This window comes from Eublepharis macularius, chromosome 1 (genome assembly GCF_028583425.1).
Source record: "Eublepharis macularius isolate TG4126 chromosome 1, MPM_Emac_v1.0, whole genome shotgun sequence".
NCBI classification, from domain to species: Eukaryota; Metazoa; Chordata; class Lepidosauria; order Squamata; family Eublepharidae; genus Eublepharis; species Eublepharis macularius.
The window spans coordinates 172,151,069-172,168,682 of record NC_072790.1 but is presented as its reverse complement, the minus strand read 5'-3'; the positions used below and the strand labels follow the sequence as shown (position 1 = coordinate 172,168,682).

Sequence of the window (17,614 nt, the reverse complement as noted above, 5' to 3'; positions counted from 1 at the left end):
GCATTTGGAATATTGTATATACTCGGTTGTGCCTGCTCCTGGGATTTCTGGGAGAATCTTGTTGACCATTGTGGGAAATAGGATGCTTGTCTAGACAGACCTTTCGTCTGATTAAGCAAGACTTTTCTATTCTTTGGTCTTTTACACAGAACAGACTGACACTTTCCCCCCATCCCAATGGAACTCTCATGTCTTTTGATGCTGACGTACAGCCACTAAGAACTGAGGAAATTAACAGTGAGTTGGAAAAGTTATTGCAAGTGAATAAACATCTCTAAGCAGAAAAAATTTAAAAGTATGTGGTCCCAGTGTAATGACCTCTGACAAAGTTAATATCGTATTAAAATAACTAGCTCCTTACACTCAGTTCTGTAATAGATTATACTTATTCAAATAATTTCTTACCATAAAATGGAGCATGGGGGGAGCTCCAGTTGGCCAGATAAAGATAATAATGATAATAAAGGTAAATGACCTTTACAAGGAACTGCTGCTTGTAAAATTACTTGCAAATGCAATTTTACAAACCAGATAATTAGACATTTGAAAAGGTTAATCATGCTAAAATGAAGAGAGAACACTCTTCCATCTTACTTTTGGCCTTATATAGCCCATTTTCTAATTCTTTTTTGTGTTTAGATCCATTCATTAATATTCCCTATTGCAGAGATGACTATAAGCCATGTGGAAACTATATATATTAAGCCCCAAAATTGTATGATTGTTTTTGTTATTTTAAACAGCTATTTTAAGAGCAGAGAAGTTCGGAATAGGAAGGGTGATTAACTCTTTCCTATTTAAAATATTCCACGAAGTAAGATCAGACATGTATTTGAAACCCTCTGTAGAGGGAGACTTGTAGTGGGGAAAATTGTAGGTGCAAAAAGGATTCGATTTCGCTTTGCCTTCCCCAAAAACAGATTTTCAACAAAACAGCAATGCAAGACTGGAGTATTAATTCTTGAATTTTCATAAAACTCACAGTTAGTCCCTCTGCAGCATCATGAAATGTCGGGCAAGGGGAAGATATTTTTCTGGAGGGAACTAACTCTGTTGTTCTTCTGCCACCTTTCTCTTTTTTGTTCTGCATTCTACTCTTTTCTTCCTGCCACAACTTGCAATGAAGGGCTAAGAAATTCTTGCAACTTTCTCTTGTGAGCTTCCAGAAACTCTAGAAATATGTGCGGAAACTCAGGAACACTTGAGGAAAATTGCATCTGGCTAGTTTTCTTGTAGCCATGTTGACTTTATATGCGTGGGACAGATTGGGATATTGCCACATAAGCAAGAATCCAGTGTAAGGTGAGCTTGTGATGACTTTCTGACCATTCTTGTGTAGTAGGGGAGCTCTAAAAAAACAAAGTTTAAAATGAAAGACCCTACTTTTTCTAGGGTTTTTGTTGTTGTTAAAAGTAGGCTAACGCAATCTTACCACTGTTCCTTAGAAAGCCAAATTAAATTATTTATTCTCTATTTATTTAGAAAAAAAACTCTACCACCTCTTCAGGGAATGTGCCAGAGACAGCTTACAAAATAAAACATAATTAAAAACATCAAAACTGTTAATTAAAATCCAGCATTAAAAACCCAGATAGAGCATAAAAACATTGAGCTGCTTAAAATGAATTGAACAATTTTCAGGTTAAAAGCACAGTAGATACAAGGAGTTAGAAGATCAAGCCCTTAATTAAAAGCCTTTGTAAACAGAAACATTTTGGTCTTGTGTCTAAAAACGAGCAGTGAAGGCATCAGGTGAGCTTCAAGGGGTCAGTTTGGTGTAGAGGTTAAGAGTGGTGAGACTCTACTCTGGAGAACCAGGTTTGATTCCCCACTCCTCCACTTGAAACCAGCTGGGTAACCTTGGGTCAGTCACAGCTCTTCCAGAGCTCTCTCAGCCCCACCCACCTCAGAGGTTGACGATTGTTGTGGGGATAATGAAATACTTTGTAAACTGCTCTGAGTAGCAGTTAAATTGTCCTGAAGGACAGTATATAAATTGAATGTAGTTGTAGCTGTTGTTGTTATTCCATAGGCAAGGTGCCACTACTGAAAAAGCATCTCAAGCCTAGCTGAAAGTACATGGACGGGAACAACATTGTCATGAATGGCAATGCTGTATTCCTGCATGTTTGGGAAAGAATAATTGATCCCAATTAACTCTTTTGCCTTCATGACAGAAATAATTTAAAATACTTTAAATTCCTGACTTTCCTTAGTATATGAGGGTTCTTTTGTCTTGTTAAAAACTATTAACTCTTTTTTCCGTCAGCTATGGATACACTACTGACTACCTTGTAAAAGAAGGAAGTATTACACTTGGGAAAACCCACTAAGGGCAGTGACTAAGGATAAGGATTGTCCCCGTTCCTTGCAGCTGCTAAAAAGCAAGTGCTGCCATTTCACTCATAAGCATAAAGTTGCAAGTAACAAGAACATGAAACCTACAGCTGGCTGCATTTTGCATATGATGTAAAAATGATGCTGCCTGGGCTGGTGAGATGTCACTAGACAAGGCAAGGGCAGGAGAAAGTACTCTGTTTCCAAAATGAGAGATATCTGCCTTTTCATTTCCTCTGACCTAGAAGTCTAGCTCTCTAATCGCAATTACTCTATAGTAAAAGGATGCACTTTTCATATGCAATGTGGTATTTCACATGCTTCTGGGTACTGATTCTTAGCTACCAGTCCTGAAAATTAGTCATTCGGCAGACTTGGCTGCCCAACTGCATGAACAGTAACTGGAAATGCCATTTTGAGATGCCAGCATGTGATTCAAGAAGTGCTCCTCCCAATGTCAGAGAGGGTGCTGGGGCACATCCCACAGATTATCCAATAAAAGCTGGTGTTTTCTGCCTATAGACTAAATTCACATTGGGTGGTATTGTCCTCATATAAAAAATTGTAAAAGTTATTTTGCACCCTGTTGAATTATGAAATTATTCAGACCCACTTTATATATTACTTGGTCTACTTGCTCGAACTGTTAATCTGTAATTTATTTATAGGTGTTAAAATCCTAGTAACAAAACCTTGGAAGTGTTCAGAACTTCCTTCTGACTTGCTAAAGCATGGGATACTGCAAACTCATTTTATTTTTTAAAAACATAACAAATTTTATAGAGTCTTATCAAATAATATGGATCATTTGCAGAGTTTGAATGTACATTTTATTTATTTACATTAACATTACTATACATGTGTGTGTGTTTAGCTTTGCATCACTGCAAGTGTTATTTATAAAGTAAGTAAGTTTAAGGCTTGCCTAACCTAGATCGCCCAGGCAAGCCTGGCCTGATCTTGTCAGCTATTGAAAGCTAAGCAAGGTTGGTCTCTGTTAGTAATTTGATGGGAAACATCTAAGGAAGACCAGGGCTGTAGATGTAGGCAATGGCAAACCACCTCTGTTAGTCTCTTGCCATGAAAACTTCACCAGAGGTTGCCATAAGTCAGCTGTGACTGGAAAGCACTCTCCATCATCACAAGTTTAGGAGAGGGAGGATAGGCAGCATGGTATAGACTGATCTCCTTAGAATTTGGAATCTAAACCACCTCTGCCTCTTTTCACTTACCTTGAAGGCCCTTGCTGGCTGCAACATGACAGCACATACCTAAGCTTAGGAGCAGGTTTATTGTGATTGCTATCTTGCATTTATTCTTCTGTAATTCTGTATACTAACAATAACAATAATGGTATTTAAATGGTAAAGAGTCCACTAGCACCTTTAAGACTAACCAACTAGATCTAGAACAATGGCATTTGTGGTGGCTACTGGAAGGCTACATTCAAATCCTCACTCAACCTGGAACTCTGTAGGAGACACTGGGCTCTCAATCAGTTTCAATCTACCTCTCGTGGTTCTTGTATCAGGCATCTGACGAAGAGAACTTGATTCTCGAAAGCTTATGCTACAATAAAATTGGTTAGTCTTAAAGGTGCTTCTGGACTCTTTTTGATTTTGCTACCACAGACTAACACGGCTAACTCCTCTGCATATACTGCCCAGTGCTCCTCAGAGGAGGGCGCCGAGCGGGACAAAAATTAGTGATAATAAAAAAGAACAAACTCTTTGGAGCACTCCCCCAACCCAGGCTTAGGCGAATGCAAATCCCTCTGAGGGAAGAGCATAGACTGCTGTTTACAGTAAAAAGCATGCACAAAGCTGCTCTTTCGGAGCGGAGGTCGGAACAAAGCGAGGCGCCTTCCCTCCCCGAGGGCGGCGCGGTCCGACGCTCCGCACCGACCGGTAGGCCCCGCCCACGCAGCCCGGAAGGCGGCGGATGCAGTAATTCCTGGCCGCCGGTTGCGCTCGTTATGGTGGCGGCGTTTTTTCTCCATGGAGTGGAAACTGGCGCAGTTCCGAGCTGCTCGCCGCGCTACCGCCGACCCTCCTCCCGCAAAGCCACCTTCAAAGGCCGCGGCTCTAGTGCCCGAAAAGGCCCAGGCCCAGAGTGAGGTGGGTTCGTGTCAGAGCTCTGAGCTGGCGCGGTGGAGAAACAGAGGCAGTCCAGTCTCCAAGGAGGCAAGGCCGCTGAGCCCCGTGGCTGTGCGCAACGCTACTGCCGTCCAATCCCACTGACTTCTGTGGACTGAAGTAACTGGTTGGGCTTTCTGGTGTGCTTTCAGTTTGTACTTTTCTGTGAGGGTTGTGCGTGTTGAAGGTGGAAATCCTTGTTGGACGTTATGATGGGATGTGAGCTATTCGTTGCAGGCACTCATTCCGTCTTCCAAACTTCCTGAAAAAGTGTGATGCCAATTTATCGATTCTGTTTCATATTTATATACAGCCTTGCCCCCGAAGTGTTTGTAGGGAATCTAAATGGGGCGTCTCAGGTTCCACTTACAACAAGGTAGGCTAAGCTGAGACGTGCCTTGGCCAAGCAGGAAGTTAAACTGGTACAAATAGGAATTTAAACCCTGGTTCACCACAGGCAGTGTGGTGTTAGGGGCTAGAGTGACAGATTCGAATCTGAGAGAACCAGGTTGAAATCCCTGCATAGGAGCTTGCTGGGTGACCTTGGAACAGTTATAAGCTTTCAGACTAACCAGCTTCACAGGGCTGGTTGTGAGGAGAAAATGGAGAAGAGAATAATATAAGCTGCTTTCAGTTTTCACTGGGGAGAAATGAAGTAAAATAAATAATTTAGAGCAATACCAGCAAGGGACTTTAAAGGAAAGTGAGAAGTAGAAGTGGTTTGCTATTGCCTTCTTCTGCAGAGCAACCCCATCCAAGTGCTGCTAAAGCATAATGCTTTGAATTCTGTAACAAAATGTCATTCTGATATGGTGTGTGTGTGTATTGGGGGAAGATCTGTGTATATTGTGAGGACTATTAGGTATTGATATGTTCCAGTTACAATGTACTTAGTTCATTTACCCTTTTTTTTTGTTTTACCAAACACACCATATCCATTGTATGACTAACCATATAATCTTTTCTTGGCTTCATTTCGTAGGAATCCAGTCAAAGACTATACAGGCCCAAGGACCAAGTGTTTTCATCCCCTCCACCATGGTGGACCCATTACTTTTTTATGAACCTGACCTTTCTGAAGTTTCTTCTCTGGCTGGTCTTACTGGGACTGTTTGTGGAACTGGAATTTGGTTTGCCTTATTTTGTCCTGTCTATGTTTTATTGGATCTATGTAGGAACCCGTGGCCCTGGAGAAAGACAGAATGGAGAAAAAAGTGCTTACTCTGTATTTAACCCAGGTTGTGAAGCTATACAAGGAACACTCACAGCAGAACAACTTGAGAGAGAATTACAGTATCGGCCTTTAGCTGAGAGGTAATTGGTATATCAACTCTTGCCTGTAACTATTGCGAATATGTCTTTTTCACTTGAATTAAACGGAAACCATTTTCTGTGGCAAAAAAGAGGGACTTATGAATATGTAAAGGTTGAATCAGAAACAAATTTTTTAGACTGATTTTATTGGATTTTCTTGTGGTGAACTAAACTTATTACTTATATTTTGGATGAATGGTTGGTTTTTATATGTAGTGTTTGCCATGGACCATTTGAGGTATCCCCACGGTAGTGTAAAACCTAACTTTATTTTGGTGCAATTATCTTTTCAACAGCTAAGCATATCTAGTAGAGGATCCTAGAAATGATGTGAAATCTATCATTTGGTAAATTATTTAATGGCAAAAGGACAGGGGGAACGGTCCCAAACTCCAAGGCAAAAGGCACACTAAGGACACGCCAAAAGACTGCTGCTGCAATCCAAAGCTTTATTCACAAGTGCTGAGGGTCAAATCAAGAAGACGGGAGCGCCCACACTCTCCGGCTGCTTCCGGCGGGAGATTGGCAACGGGTTTGCCTGGCTAAATTGTCCCGTTTCACAAGGCTCACAGCTTCATCAAAAGCCACAAATAAATTCTTAGTGTAAAGCGTATTTCTTTTACTGAAAAATAACCTGCTAGACAAGAATCAAGTTTCTTCTTAGGTTTAGTTGAACAGAATTTCCTCTCTTGTCTCTTATTTAATGGGACAAAATGATAGTTCTTGTAAAACTCGATGTATTCCTGTATCATGGTAAAGCAGCCTAAGTGAGTTTGATGTACTTTCAGAAAATGGAGGCTAGCATTCTTAGATCCTGTTGATTTGCATGGGCTAAACATGTGCTTAGCTCTTCCACTGAAGTGAGAGGGATGCAAGTGCCTTGTTTTCTATTTCTTCTGTTCCTACCACCAAGACTTTTGAGGAACTGCATATTTATTGTTGAAGGCTTTCACGGCCGGAGAACGATGGTTGTTGTGGGTTTCCCGGGCTGTATTGCCGTGGTCTTGTCATTGTAGTTCCTGATGTTTCGCCAGCAGCTGTGACTGGCATCTTCAGAGGTGTAGCACCGAAAGACAGAGATTTCTCAGTGTCAAACTGAGACACTGAGAGATCTCTGTCTTTCAGTGCTACACCTATGAAGATGCCAGTCACAGCTGCTGGCGAAACATCAGGAACTACAATGCCAAGACCGCGGCGATATAGCCCAGAAAATCCACAACAACCAACTGCATATTTGTTCCAAAGGTAATCAAACGGCTTTGCAAATCCTATAAAAGTAGCTCTGCTGATGGCAGGAAAGGGCGTTCATATTCTTCCTCAATATAGAGAGTAGTAAGAATTCACAGAAAAGCTGAAGACTGCAAATTAGCAGTATACTGCTCATAATCTCCACTTTAATAAAAATCCAGTTTCAAGAGGAGACGAGCCTAGTTCTTTGATTGTGGTGGACTAATGGGGTGCATCCCAATTTTATGTGATTCCAAATCCCCTATTGTTGAGTTTTATCTTGACTTAATATATACACACCTGGGAATTGAAGTGCAAGTGTGTTACCTTAAAAATGCATCCCATGCAATGAATGCAATAACTAAGAAAAAATGTTCCACATTCTTGCATTTTGCAAATGTGTATACATAACAGGAATGTTTGGTATGTCAAAACAAGCAGCATCCTGTTAGAGCCGAGTCAGAGTAATTTTAAGCTAGTTTGGGTTCTAACCCAAATTAGAGTATCAAAATATACTGCTTGTGGGTAGAGTGAAATTTATGCACAAGTGGCTCTCTATTATTAAGTATTAAGCTTGAAGTTATCCCCTTTACTTTTCTGAGACTTGTGTTACTTGATCATTCCCTCGCATAAGGTGAAGTTACAACTGGGGATATGTTTTCCCTACGATCCCCTCAAAAATGTCCTTGCCTATGCTCACACATGCTGTGTTACCTGCGATTAAACTCCTGCTTCTTGCAGGGTGAGGGTGGTAACTCTTCAAGTTATGGGGTTGTAAAATGGGTACTGCTTAGCACAGTACTAATTCTGTAGCTGCAAGTCAAATCTTACCCTAATACAATTGATTTTAATTTTATATTAGCTGCATAACTGAATTCAGGACCGTATTTTTATAACATTCTGTGACAATGTAGTAGGTTACTTAGTAAAGAGAGTTAATAATGGTCTCTGCTAAAGCACAATGGATATGTTATAAAGTTTGGAAAAAATAACAGTTTATCTGAAATATTTCAGAGAAAGGTGACATACACAGATAGCACTAATAATAGTACCTTTATTGGCAAATACATTGATTTATCAAGAAAACAATATACATTCACAACACAGTTGAACTTGACATTTGTAATTGCCTTTAAAAATCTTATACATGCAATATTAAAATGAAACTGCTTCTCAAAATAGAGGTCAAAACAGTAAGGATAGAAATAAGCCTTAACTCATACAACTTTATACATATTCACCTATTTGCACACTTTCAATGCAACCCTATACTAATTATATGCGTTATGAGTCCTATTAAATGGAACATGATTTTAATCTACATATATTCTGAAGTAGAATCACAGTGAGTGAGCAAGTTGCTGGTGCCTTGGGCTGCTCAAGCCATTTCCGAGCACCTTACGAACAGCAGTCTTAAAATTACTACAAATTCTGAAGCAAAGGCAATTGAAGACACAAGCGCATTACACATTTTTCTCTCTTACCTACCTCCATCAGTGCTAGCTGAGAATGTTATGATCATGCTAATGAAGGGGGATGCTCATCTTCCAATTCTGCTTTCATGAGCCCAGAGAAACAGCTGGAGAGAAGCTTGAGTGCTTCTCTTGTAGCTGTAGTTTCTCTCAAGACTAACCAAGCTGGTTGGAGGAGTTGAATGGGCTGCAGCAGTATCATACCATTCTACAGGGAATATATTTGGCAAATAAAAACAGCTGGCTAAGAGAAAGAACTAGCAATAGAATGGAGAGGGAAATAATTTGCCAGAGCAGAGAGACCCACCCAGTACCTAAAACCCTAAACGAACAGCAGTACGGAGGAACTGTATATTCTTAGCAAGAATAACTTTATTAGAAAAAACTGCCTGAGAAAGGTCCCTTTTGCTACAGTGGCCTCTGAGATTTGGGAATTCATCCCCGTGAACAAGTTGTTCACAGTACCTTTCGATGCTGCTTCTCTGACCAGACTTCTTCCATTATCTATCTTCTGAAAGCTCCTTTGAATGACACCCTGTCAATCTGAATGCTCTTGCTTCAGACCTGTCTAGATTATGGAAAACATGGGTTTAGTGGGGGCAGGGAATAAGCATGAGTTACACAAAAGTGCAGTGTTAGAAAGTAAGGAGATCACAGGGTCCACTTTCCTTAACCATGAATAAGCTCACCAACTGGGCCAACCAAAAAGAGGTTAAAATAAAAGTGAAGCCAACTGACATGATACAAAACAGCACTCCCATTTATTCAAAGAACAAGAGAACAGACAAAGTTTAGAAAGCAGCCAACAGCTAGCCAAAAATTTTGATGGGAATTAAAAGGAGCCTCTGAAGAGGTTTGCGTACAAATTGTCTAAATAAGGGAGAAAAGAGCATTGATTAACATATCAAGTGGAGAAATTCAGCCAAATAAAATCCAGGTTTGAACTTTTATGGGTCATTGTTTCCTTCCTGTCAAAAGGATTAATTTCAGAATTATTTCACCGTTAATTTATTACTATCAAATAGGTTAAATTCACAAGAAGCCCTGATTAACTCTGTTGTATTAAAAATGTCCACTCTAGACAAGTTATATGCACTGGGTAAAGAGTAACAACAACTTTGCAACCAACTGTATGTAAATGTATCTGTGTTCTTATCTGACTGAAGGAAATGATTGTAGAAAAAATGTATTAACCCTAAAAATACCAACCATTCTAAGTATGTAAAACTCAAGAGATAAAGTTTAGTTACAATTTTGGTTTTCTACCTCCTTCAGTTTTTGAATTTTACTACAGTTCTGCAGCATATTTTTTCCTTTTGCTTGACCTCGTAAGATGTTTTATTACTGCCTGCAGTAGAACCACACAAGCTGAAATTTTAATTTTGAATTGCATAATAGGACAAGAATTTTTGCTCCTACAGAGGTCTGAGTTTCCTTTCTTATCTAATACCTCAAAGGAAAAAAATCCTTAGCCATTAAACAGGCTGTCCTGGAACCAGATTGGCTTCCTTTACAAAAGTAGACAAACTCCAGAATATAAGATCCATTCCTTAGCATGGCTAGACATTGACGTCATGATATTATGAACCACAAATCCTAATTAGTTTGCAGTATCTGAGACTGTCGCAGGTCCAGTTACTAGTTTTGTGAAGGAACATTAATGTGATTTACTGATCTGGATTGCACCCATAGTTCTGTATTTTAAACACAAGCACATTGTTGGTGTTAATCTTGGAATCACACCACTCAGGTATGTTTATCAGATAATATATTTCAAGTGCTCTTATATTCGAAGCACATTCTGTATCCTCCCAAGGAGTGGGCGGGGGGGGGGAGCATATCTTGATTAGTGTTGTTCTTCTAAAGGGTCTCTACTGTGTTTGCAAAACAATCAGACAAAAATTGTAGTCAGCATTCAGAAGTAGCAGTCACACCTGTCTTAAAATAAATGTTTGTTGAACTTTTAATTCCCATTAAATAAAGACATGTATTGGAATGAACTGTGATAAATATAATTTTAAAAACAAATTTCAAGTGATGTTTGTCAAGCTCAAGGCATTTTTATGAGACAGTGGCAATGAAAACAAATATTACAGGCAGTATTCATAATTTAATTTGTGGTAGTCTCAATTGCAGTGTCTCATATGTGTGATTTCTCAGAGATCCAGCCAGTTATATTGGTAGCCCTAATATTTGTAGCCTGCAGCTCACTGACTCATTTACTTCCACATTCCAGATCACATGTCATTAGCAAATCTATTGGAATCTAGTGAGTTCTTGTGGCCCTAGTGTTTCCGGAGGCTTTGTATCAAGCATACAAAGAATGCTCGTTTGCTATTTTAACATAAAATGTCATGTTTACAAAGGAGGCTTCTGCGTATACTGGGAACGGCCTGTAGGGAAAGGTTACCTGAATGTGCAAGAAGGCTTAGATATGACACAACTATTTTACTGTACACAAACCCAGGTGGCTTCTACACACAACCTAAAATACAGAAATCCTCTTCAAACTGCAGCAGCACTTTCCAGATTCTGGAAATTCTGAATTATATTCAAAACATGCTATGTTTTGAATAGAATTCAGCAGCAGCCCTACCTCTTGTTTCTTAAAATAGCTCAGTTCAATAGTGTTTTTCAGCGTTTTCAGAGCAGATGGACCTTCAGTGAGCATCGCAAGGCAAAATCCTTAGTACCAGTAAGTTCTTACTATATAAAGTATGAGGAAACCAGAATAGTTTTTATATGAAATTAAACTTTTTACTAACCTTGAAACTGGCTTACTGGAAAAAAGTTGCTGTATTTAAGTGTATTCCAACAGAGTAGTCTTAATTATTAAGATTCTAAAGGCTTGCTGACATTTGACTAAGAATTCTAGCAAGCTGCAGCATACAATGTTGAGTTGGCCAAAGTGCTGAAAGCTACAGCCACTGAATCTGTTCATCAAAGCAAAAGCTTTGGCTTCCAACATCTAGTGTAAAAAAGAGCCTTGCAGCTATAAGGCATTTGAAGAGGTTAACAAGAAATAGTATATGTTGAACAGATAGTTCTATAACTTCTGGGCCCCAAGGACTGCAGTGCTACACTGTAGTTTCTTCATAAATATTAGCCCAATAAAAGTTATAATGGCTTATTTCACATTTCTCTGTGTCTTCTTTGTCTACAAGGTGAGAGCACACAGTGATGACACTGTTCACTGTTAAATGTTGAGGCTAGCATGCAACTAATTGCTTTAGTTCATACTAGCATTTGTGCAGATTGTTGGTGCAATAAAGGGTAAGGGGTAAGACTGAAAGCACAGTAATCTTTAAAAGACATTAAAAGTAACAGAAAAAACATGCATTTGCCTGCCAGAGGAAAATCAGCTGTACAAAGATTAAATTCATCCAGATGAAAAAGTCTTAAGCTTAAGAGCATATAGCAAAGGGCAACACATGGGCATAGCTGCTGTAGGATTATTTTAATGATATGGAAATGGTTTCATAATTGATACTTTTCTAGGAGGACAGGAATCAGATTTTAATACTATTCTATATTAGCACTAGCTGGGATTCAGTGCTAGTAATGCAATATTCTGTTTCTAGACAATGCAAAAGAGAGGCCCAGCCTTACTATAGGAGTGGAGTGCTGTGTGGGACTGTGTTCATCATGAGCGGTGTGTTTAATAAGGAACAGCAGGGTTACAGTGCTGCACAGCACAGAAGCATGGCATGGGTTGTGAAAGGGCAAGAGCTTGCTGTGTAAGAGGAGCACATCTTAATGATGTGTGAACACCCTTCTGCTTGGTTCAGAATGGGTTCAACGATAATGAACTTTCTGGGAGAACACTCAGAAAAAAAGTCCTCTTTTTCAAAGTGGTGTCTTCCTGCAATGCAGATATGCCCACAATGGTAGTACCGTTCCAATGGTAGTACAGCACACTGTATAACAAAACAATTTTAGGAAGGAGTTACAATGCCATGTAAACAGAAGAACTGATGCACCAAACTGCCCTGTACCTGCGAACGGTGTGAGAAAAATAATATTCCCCAATGAGGTAATAGAGGTAAAACGCAGTTTCTCTGCAACAAAGGCAGCAGTTTGGGGGGAGGGAACACTTCTAGAACAACAGTCGTAACTGCATACTTGTTAAGAAAGCTATCCTGTGAAAAGCCTGAAAAAGCAGTCTGCTAATTGTGAGTGTTCATTTTTCCCAATGAAAGCTTTTTCTCCTTATCTATATCAATGAGTTGCGTTCTTGTAATTTAAAAACCAATAAACCTTCCAATGTATCTAATAATAAGCTGTTGGTCTCATGTTTTGTGACTACATCATTGCAGGATCTGGATATTTTAGAAGTTATAAATATTAATTGGGGGATCTTGAAGCTTACATTAGACAGGATTCTCTCCCTCCCCATTCCATGTGCACTGATTATACTAGCAGTTTGCTTTATTTTAAAAGCTTGTCCCACTGCCGTGAACAATTGTGGGTCAAATCTTCAGGGGTCCTCTTGCAATCATTCTAGCTGGATTTCAAAGGGTATTCAATTGTACTTCCTACAGTTCAGGTCCAAATCTTGCTCTTCTTGCCTCTGCAGAAATTTTAGCTGCACGTAGCCTGACAAGTGGCAGCATAGACTGTGCTCCCCAGTGTACCTCCACTACTTATGCTGTTCGCTGGACACTTGAGTGGCTTCATACTGCTGTCTCTTTGGACGTGTAAGTGTTCTAGTCTCCAGCGCTCCCAGCTTTTCTGAAACTCTGTTCGAACCTTACACAAGGAAAGAAGGAAATGGGAATAATCAGGTTTTGAGATGCATCTACTATAGCACCAAGAAAACAACAACGTTTTGTATTAAGTAGTCCTGGCATGGTTAAGGCCACCTTTATTGTTACTTTAAATAATAATTGTGAAATTACCTAATTGATCCATTCTGAGGCTGATTTATCTCTGAAATAATCAGCACTTTCTCCTATATAAATCAGTGGGCACAGTACAGCAGAAACATGCTTTAACTGAAATCCCTTGCTATAAACAACAGTTATATCTCAAGATTATGTTCATCAGCATGGTTCAAATCAGACTTTTCTTAGTCTTGCACCTCCTAGTCCAACTCAGAGCCAAGCTACAAGTGACAAATTACACTTGCCTGGCAAGTGTAATTCGTCACTTGTAGCTTGGCTCTAAGACTACAACAAGTATCCTCCCTAGTCAAGACACCAGTAAAGTCTCATTTTCAGTGTGTTATCTCGGTGGTTTCAAAACTTTGATTAAAAATAATCAAATACAATGCTATTGAGCATACAATTTGGTATTCTCTAGCTGAAGAAATACAGTAAAATAAAGTTAGAATAGATAACTGAATAGTAAGATAAGATAAAGCGAGAAAGCTCTGATTTTTCAGTGCCCTTCAGTTTCAAGAGGTTTTTTTCAAAGTTCCCTACTATTCAGTTCTAGGTTCTTTCTGATGGGAAAACATATATTTTAGACATTAAATTGAGACTTGAGAATAGGGCTGCATTCAGACATGAGGAAACCTGAGTGAGTCTAACTGGCACAAACATGGTTTACAGTCAGGTTTGCACAGCTCCCTTCCCCACGACATTTTTATAAATGATTTGAATGAAGGAATAGAGAGAATGCTTAGTAAATTTGCAGATAATACTGAATTGGGAGGGGTAGCAAATACATTAGAAGATAGGATAGAGGATGATCTTGACAGGCTGGAAAACTGGGCTAAAACATATCGAATGAATTTCAACAGATCAAAGTTATGCATTTAGGTAGGAAAAATCAAATGCATAATTTATAGGATGGGGGAGACTTGTCTTGGCTGTAGTATGTGTGAAAAGGATCTAGGGGTCTTAGTAGACCACACATTAAATATGAGCCAGTAGTTTGATGTGGTAGCTAAAAAGGCAAATGCAATTTTGGGCTGTATCAACAAGCATAGTGTCCAGATGACACGAAGTGATGGTATCACTCTGCTCTGGTTAGACCTCACTAGAGTATTGTGTTCAGTTTTGGGCACCACAATTTAAGAAAGATATAGACAGGCTAGAACATGTCCAGAGGAGGGCAACGAAGATGATGAGGGGTCTGGAGACCACGTGCCATGAGGGAGTTGAAGGAGCTTGGTATGTTTAGCCTGGAGAGAAGATGACAGAGAGATGATAACCATCTTCAAGAGCTTCAAGGCTATCATATAGAGGATGGCGTGGAGTTGTTTTCCGCTGCCCCAGAAGGTTAGACTAGAACCGACAGGTTTAAATTAAATCAAAAGAACATTAGGCTAAACATTAGAAAGAACTTCCTGACAGAGTGGTCCCTCAGTGGAACAGGCTTCCAAGGGAGGTGGTGAGCACTCCTTTTGAGGTTTTTAAGTAGAGGCCAGATGGTCATCTGACAGCAATGCTTATTCTGTGAACTTAGGCAGATCATGAGAGGGAGGGCAGGAAGGGCTGCATCAGTGCTTAGTTTTTGTGGCCCCTTCTTACATGCCCAGGGTAAGGCCGATCGCCACTTTGGGGACAGGTATCAATTTTCCCCAGGCAGTTTGGCTAGGGATCCTGACAGATGGCTGTTGTGGGTTTTCCGGGCTGTATTGCCATGGTCTTGGCATTGTAGTTCCTGACGTTTCGCCAGCAGCTGTGGCTGGCATCTTCAGAGGTGTAGCAGAGACACCTGTAGAGGTGTCTTTTGGTGCTACACCTCTGAAGATGCCAGCCACAGCTGCTGGCGAAACGTCAGGAACTACAATGCCAAGACCACGGCAATACAGCCCAGAAAACCCACAACAGCCATCGTTCTCCGGCCGTGAAAGCCTTCGACAATACATCGATCCTGACAGAGTTTTGCCATCTTTTGGGCATGGAGTAAAGGTCACTCTGTGTGTGTGTGTGTGGGGGGGGGCTATTCATGAATTTCCTGCATTGTGCAGGAGGTTGGACTAGATGACACTAGAGTTCCCTTCCAACCCTATGATTACCTTTACTTCAATCTTACCACAATTCACAAGGGCAGGAGGCATACAAGCATGCCTATTAAAATATACACAAAATATTTATCTTGCTCTGAAAACTAGTGTTAATGGATGAACAGAATTTTAGTGATAAAGGCAATGTCAGAACACTATTATTTTAACTTTTAAAATACTGTGGATACAGCAAATGTTTAACAGTGTTAATGACAATATTTTGATAATATATTCTAACATTTTGCTTTGTTCTAATTAATATAGTACTTATTATATTTTGCAGTTCATTGAATGAAGCAAAAGCAGCATAGCTGTCACTTACTCAATAATGAGATTACTTGCACACTATTCAACTGGTTCAGAATAATGAGTTTAAATCTAATTGTGTAAAGCTTGTTCAGAGACAGTGTATGAGGCCAAAAACAAGCTTGAAATACAAATGGCAAAAAGTAAATTTAAAAAGATCTGAAATAAACATCTATGCCAAGACATTCTTTACTACATTGGAGCATGCCTCATTAGATATCCAAAGGTATGCAGCCATAAAGACTTTATTCACAAGTTACTAAATCACTGTAAGTAGTGTTAAGTCTTTTTGGCCGTAAGCGCTCTTAACTGTGCACAACGATCTATGTAAACATACACTGCACAGTTTCTCCTCTTAAAAAAGCAGCTTCTCATAAATATATTTAAAATATTCAAGAATTAGAAAAACTCTGAAGGCCTGCTGCATAAGAAGAGTTTGCAACGTGGCCCTCTAGATCTCAACACTTACTATTAAGTTACAGCATAGGTTCCAAATACTGTGCATATCAACATAATTTTCACATGCAAATGACAGATGTGTTCGGTCAAAACTACAAACAGCTGCCTGTAAATTTGGGTCTGCCCCAATAGTGTATAAAACAAGAGACAAGGAGTCTGCATGTGCAAACGTAATGCCGAGCCCTTCCATACTCCTGGCTCCTTTTCCCTAGTGTTTGTCCCCCAGTGTCACATTTTCCCTGGCAAGACTGTGATAGTGACTGAGAAGATAAGGTATGGATGGAAAAGACTTCAGTATTGTTCGTATGTATGCCTCTTTATGCATGAATGGGACAAACCCACATTTTAAGATCTGGCTGTGCCTCTTGTCATGTCTTGTTTGGGCCTAAGTAAAAACAGGACGTACATTAAAACCAATTCTCCCAATAAAAATTAGATTCATTCTCAGTTTTTCAGTTTCATAGCAAGTGGTTCTTAATATTTTTACAAAGCCTCTTCAAAGTTGGCATTCTTTTGAAAATACAAAATAGCTAGTTCATTTTTATCCTATGCTTCCTCCAAGGAGCTCAGAGTTCTCTTCCCCATTTCAATTTACACATATTGAATTTCAATGGTTAATTGTTCACTTGAAAATATACATGTACACTGTGATTTGATCCATCAACAAAATTCAAAACCACAATAAAAACCATTTATCACATCAACTAAAAGTAGCTTTCTGTATTAAAACTGATGATACTTATTACAGCATCCTGTTAATGGATAATGCTGCAAATGTACAACAGCTAATTATAGTATATAAAAAAGAAAAACCTCTGTTAAGAAAAAACACCTGAATACCTTATATGACCCTTATCCTTGGGGACATTAACTAGTTGATGAGAGAAGCAAGTTTTTTAAAAAAAATTCATAGTACTTTCTGTATCAGCCAGCAGCAACTGGCATGTTGTGAGAACAGATTGTCTCCTCTTTCAAGCTTGTCTTCTCTCATGGGGTGGGATGGGGTGCAGTAGGATCTTTAGTATTTAGCCTCAAGAATGTTCTCTGAACCACTGACCTCTTTGTTCACTAGAATGTCCTTGCAAGTTCCCCACCCCTCATCTCCCCCCTCTGAAGTCTCGCAGCCTGCTTTCTTCTCTCCCCCCTCAGCTCCCATTCTTGCTCAATTTTTTCTTTCCTCCCTCCTTTTACAGCAGCTCTGCGCCATTCCTTATCTTTCTCTGCCTTCCCATTTGTTTCCCACCTAATTTATCTACAGTCTCAAAATGAAATGGCAATAGTCATTTTGTTATCTGAAGTTGTGTAGGCAATCCAAAATGGCTTCCAAGATCTTGTGAGGTAATCATTTAGCCCCCCCTTTAAAAAAAATCCTGTCCAACTGGAGTTTCCCCCTTAAAGAAACATTGCCT

At 39.6% G+C, this 17,614-nt stretch overlaps 2 protein-coding genes across 2 annotated transcripts in view; one reads left to right on the top strand and one right to left on the bottom strand.

Moving 5' to 3' along the window:
* The first annotated feature begins 4,271 nt into the window (after positions 1-4,271).
* SAYSD1 (SAYSVFN motif domain containing 1) lies at positions 4,272-6,812 on the top strand. Its single transcript, XM_054986782.1, has 2 exons — positions 4,272-4,454; positions 5,455-6,812. The coding sequence occupies exons 1-2, from the start codon at positions 4,335-4,337 to the stop codon at positions 5,788-5,790; spliced, it is 456 nt and encodes a 151-aa protein (XP_054842757.1). The 5' UTR covers positions 4,272-4,334; the 3' UTR covers positions 5,791-6,812.
* A 6,254-nt stretch (positions 6,813-13,066) lies between these two features.
* The window catches only part of GLP1R (glucagon like peptide 1 receptor), a 177,627-nt gene continuing 173,079 nt past the window's right edge, over positions 13,067-17,614 (bottom strand). Inside the window, exon 14 of the mRNA XM_054972289.1 lies at positions 13,067-13,234. Within this exon, the coding sequence (XP_054828264.1) occupies positions 13,067-13,234 (168 nt within the window). The remainder of the gene's footprint in view (positions 13,235-17,614) is intronic.

Bases quoted from the DNA above. Each gene is read 5' to 3' on its own strand.
- SAYSD1 (XM_054986782.1), top strand. From the start codon at position 4,335: ATGGAGTGGAAACTGGCGCAGTTCCGAGCTGCTCGCCGCGCTACCGCC. The intron at 4,455-5,454 runs GTGGGTTCGTGT...TTCATTTCGTAG, and splicing joins AGGCCCAGGCCCAGAGTGAG to GAATCCAGTCAAAGACTATA.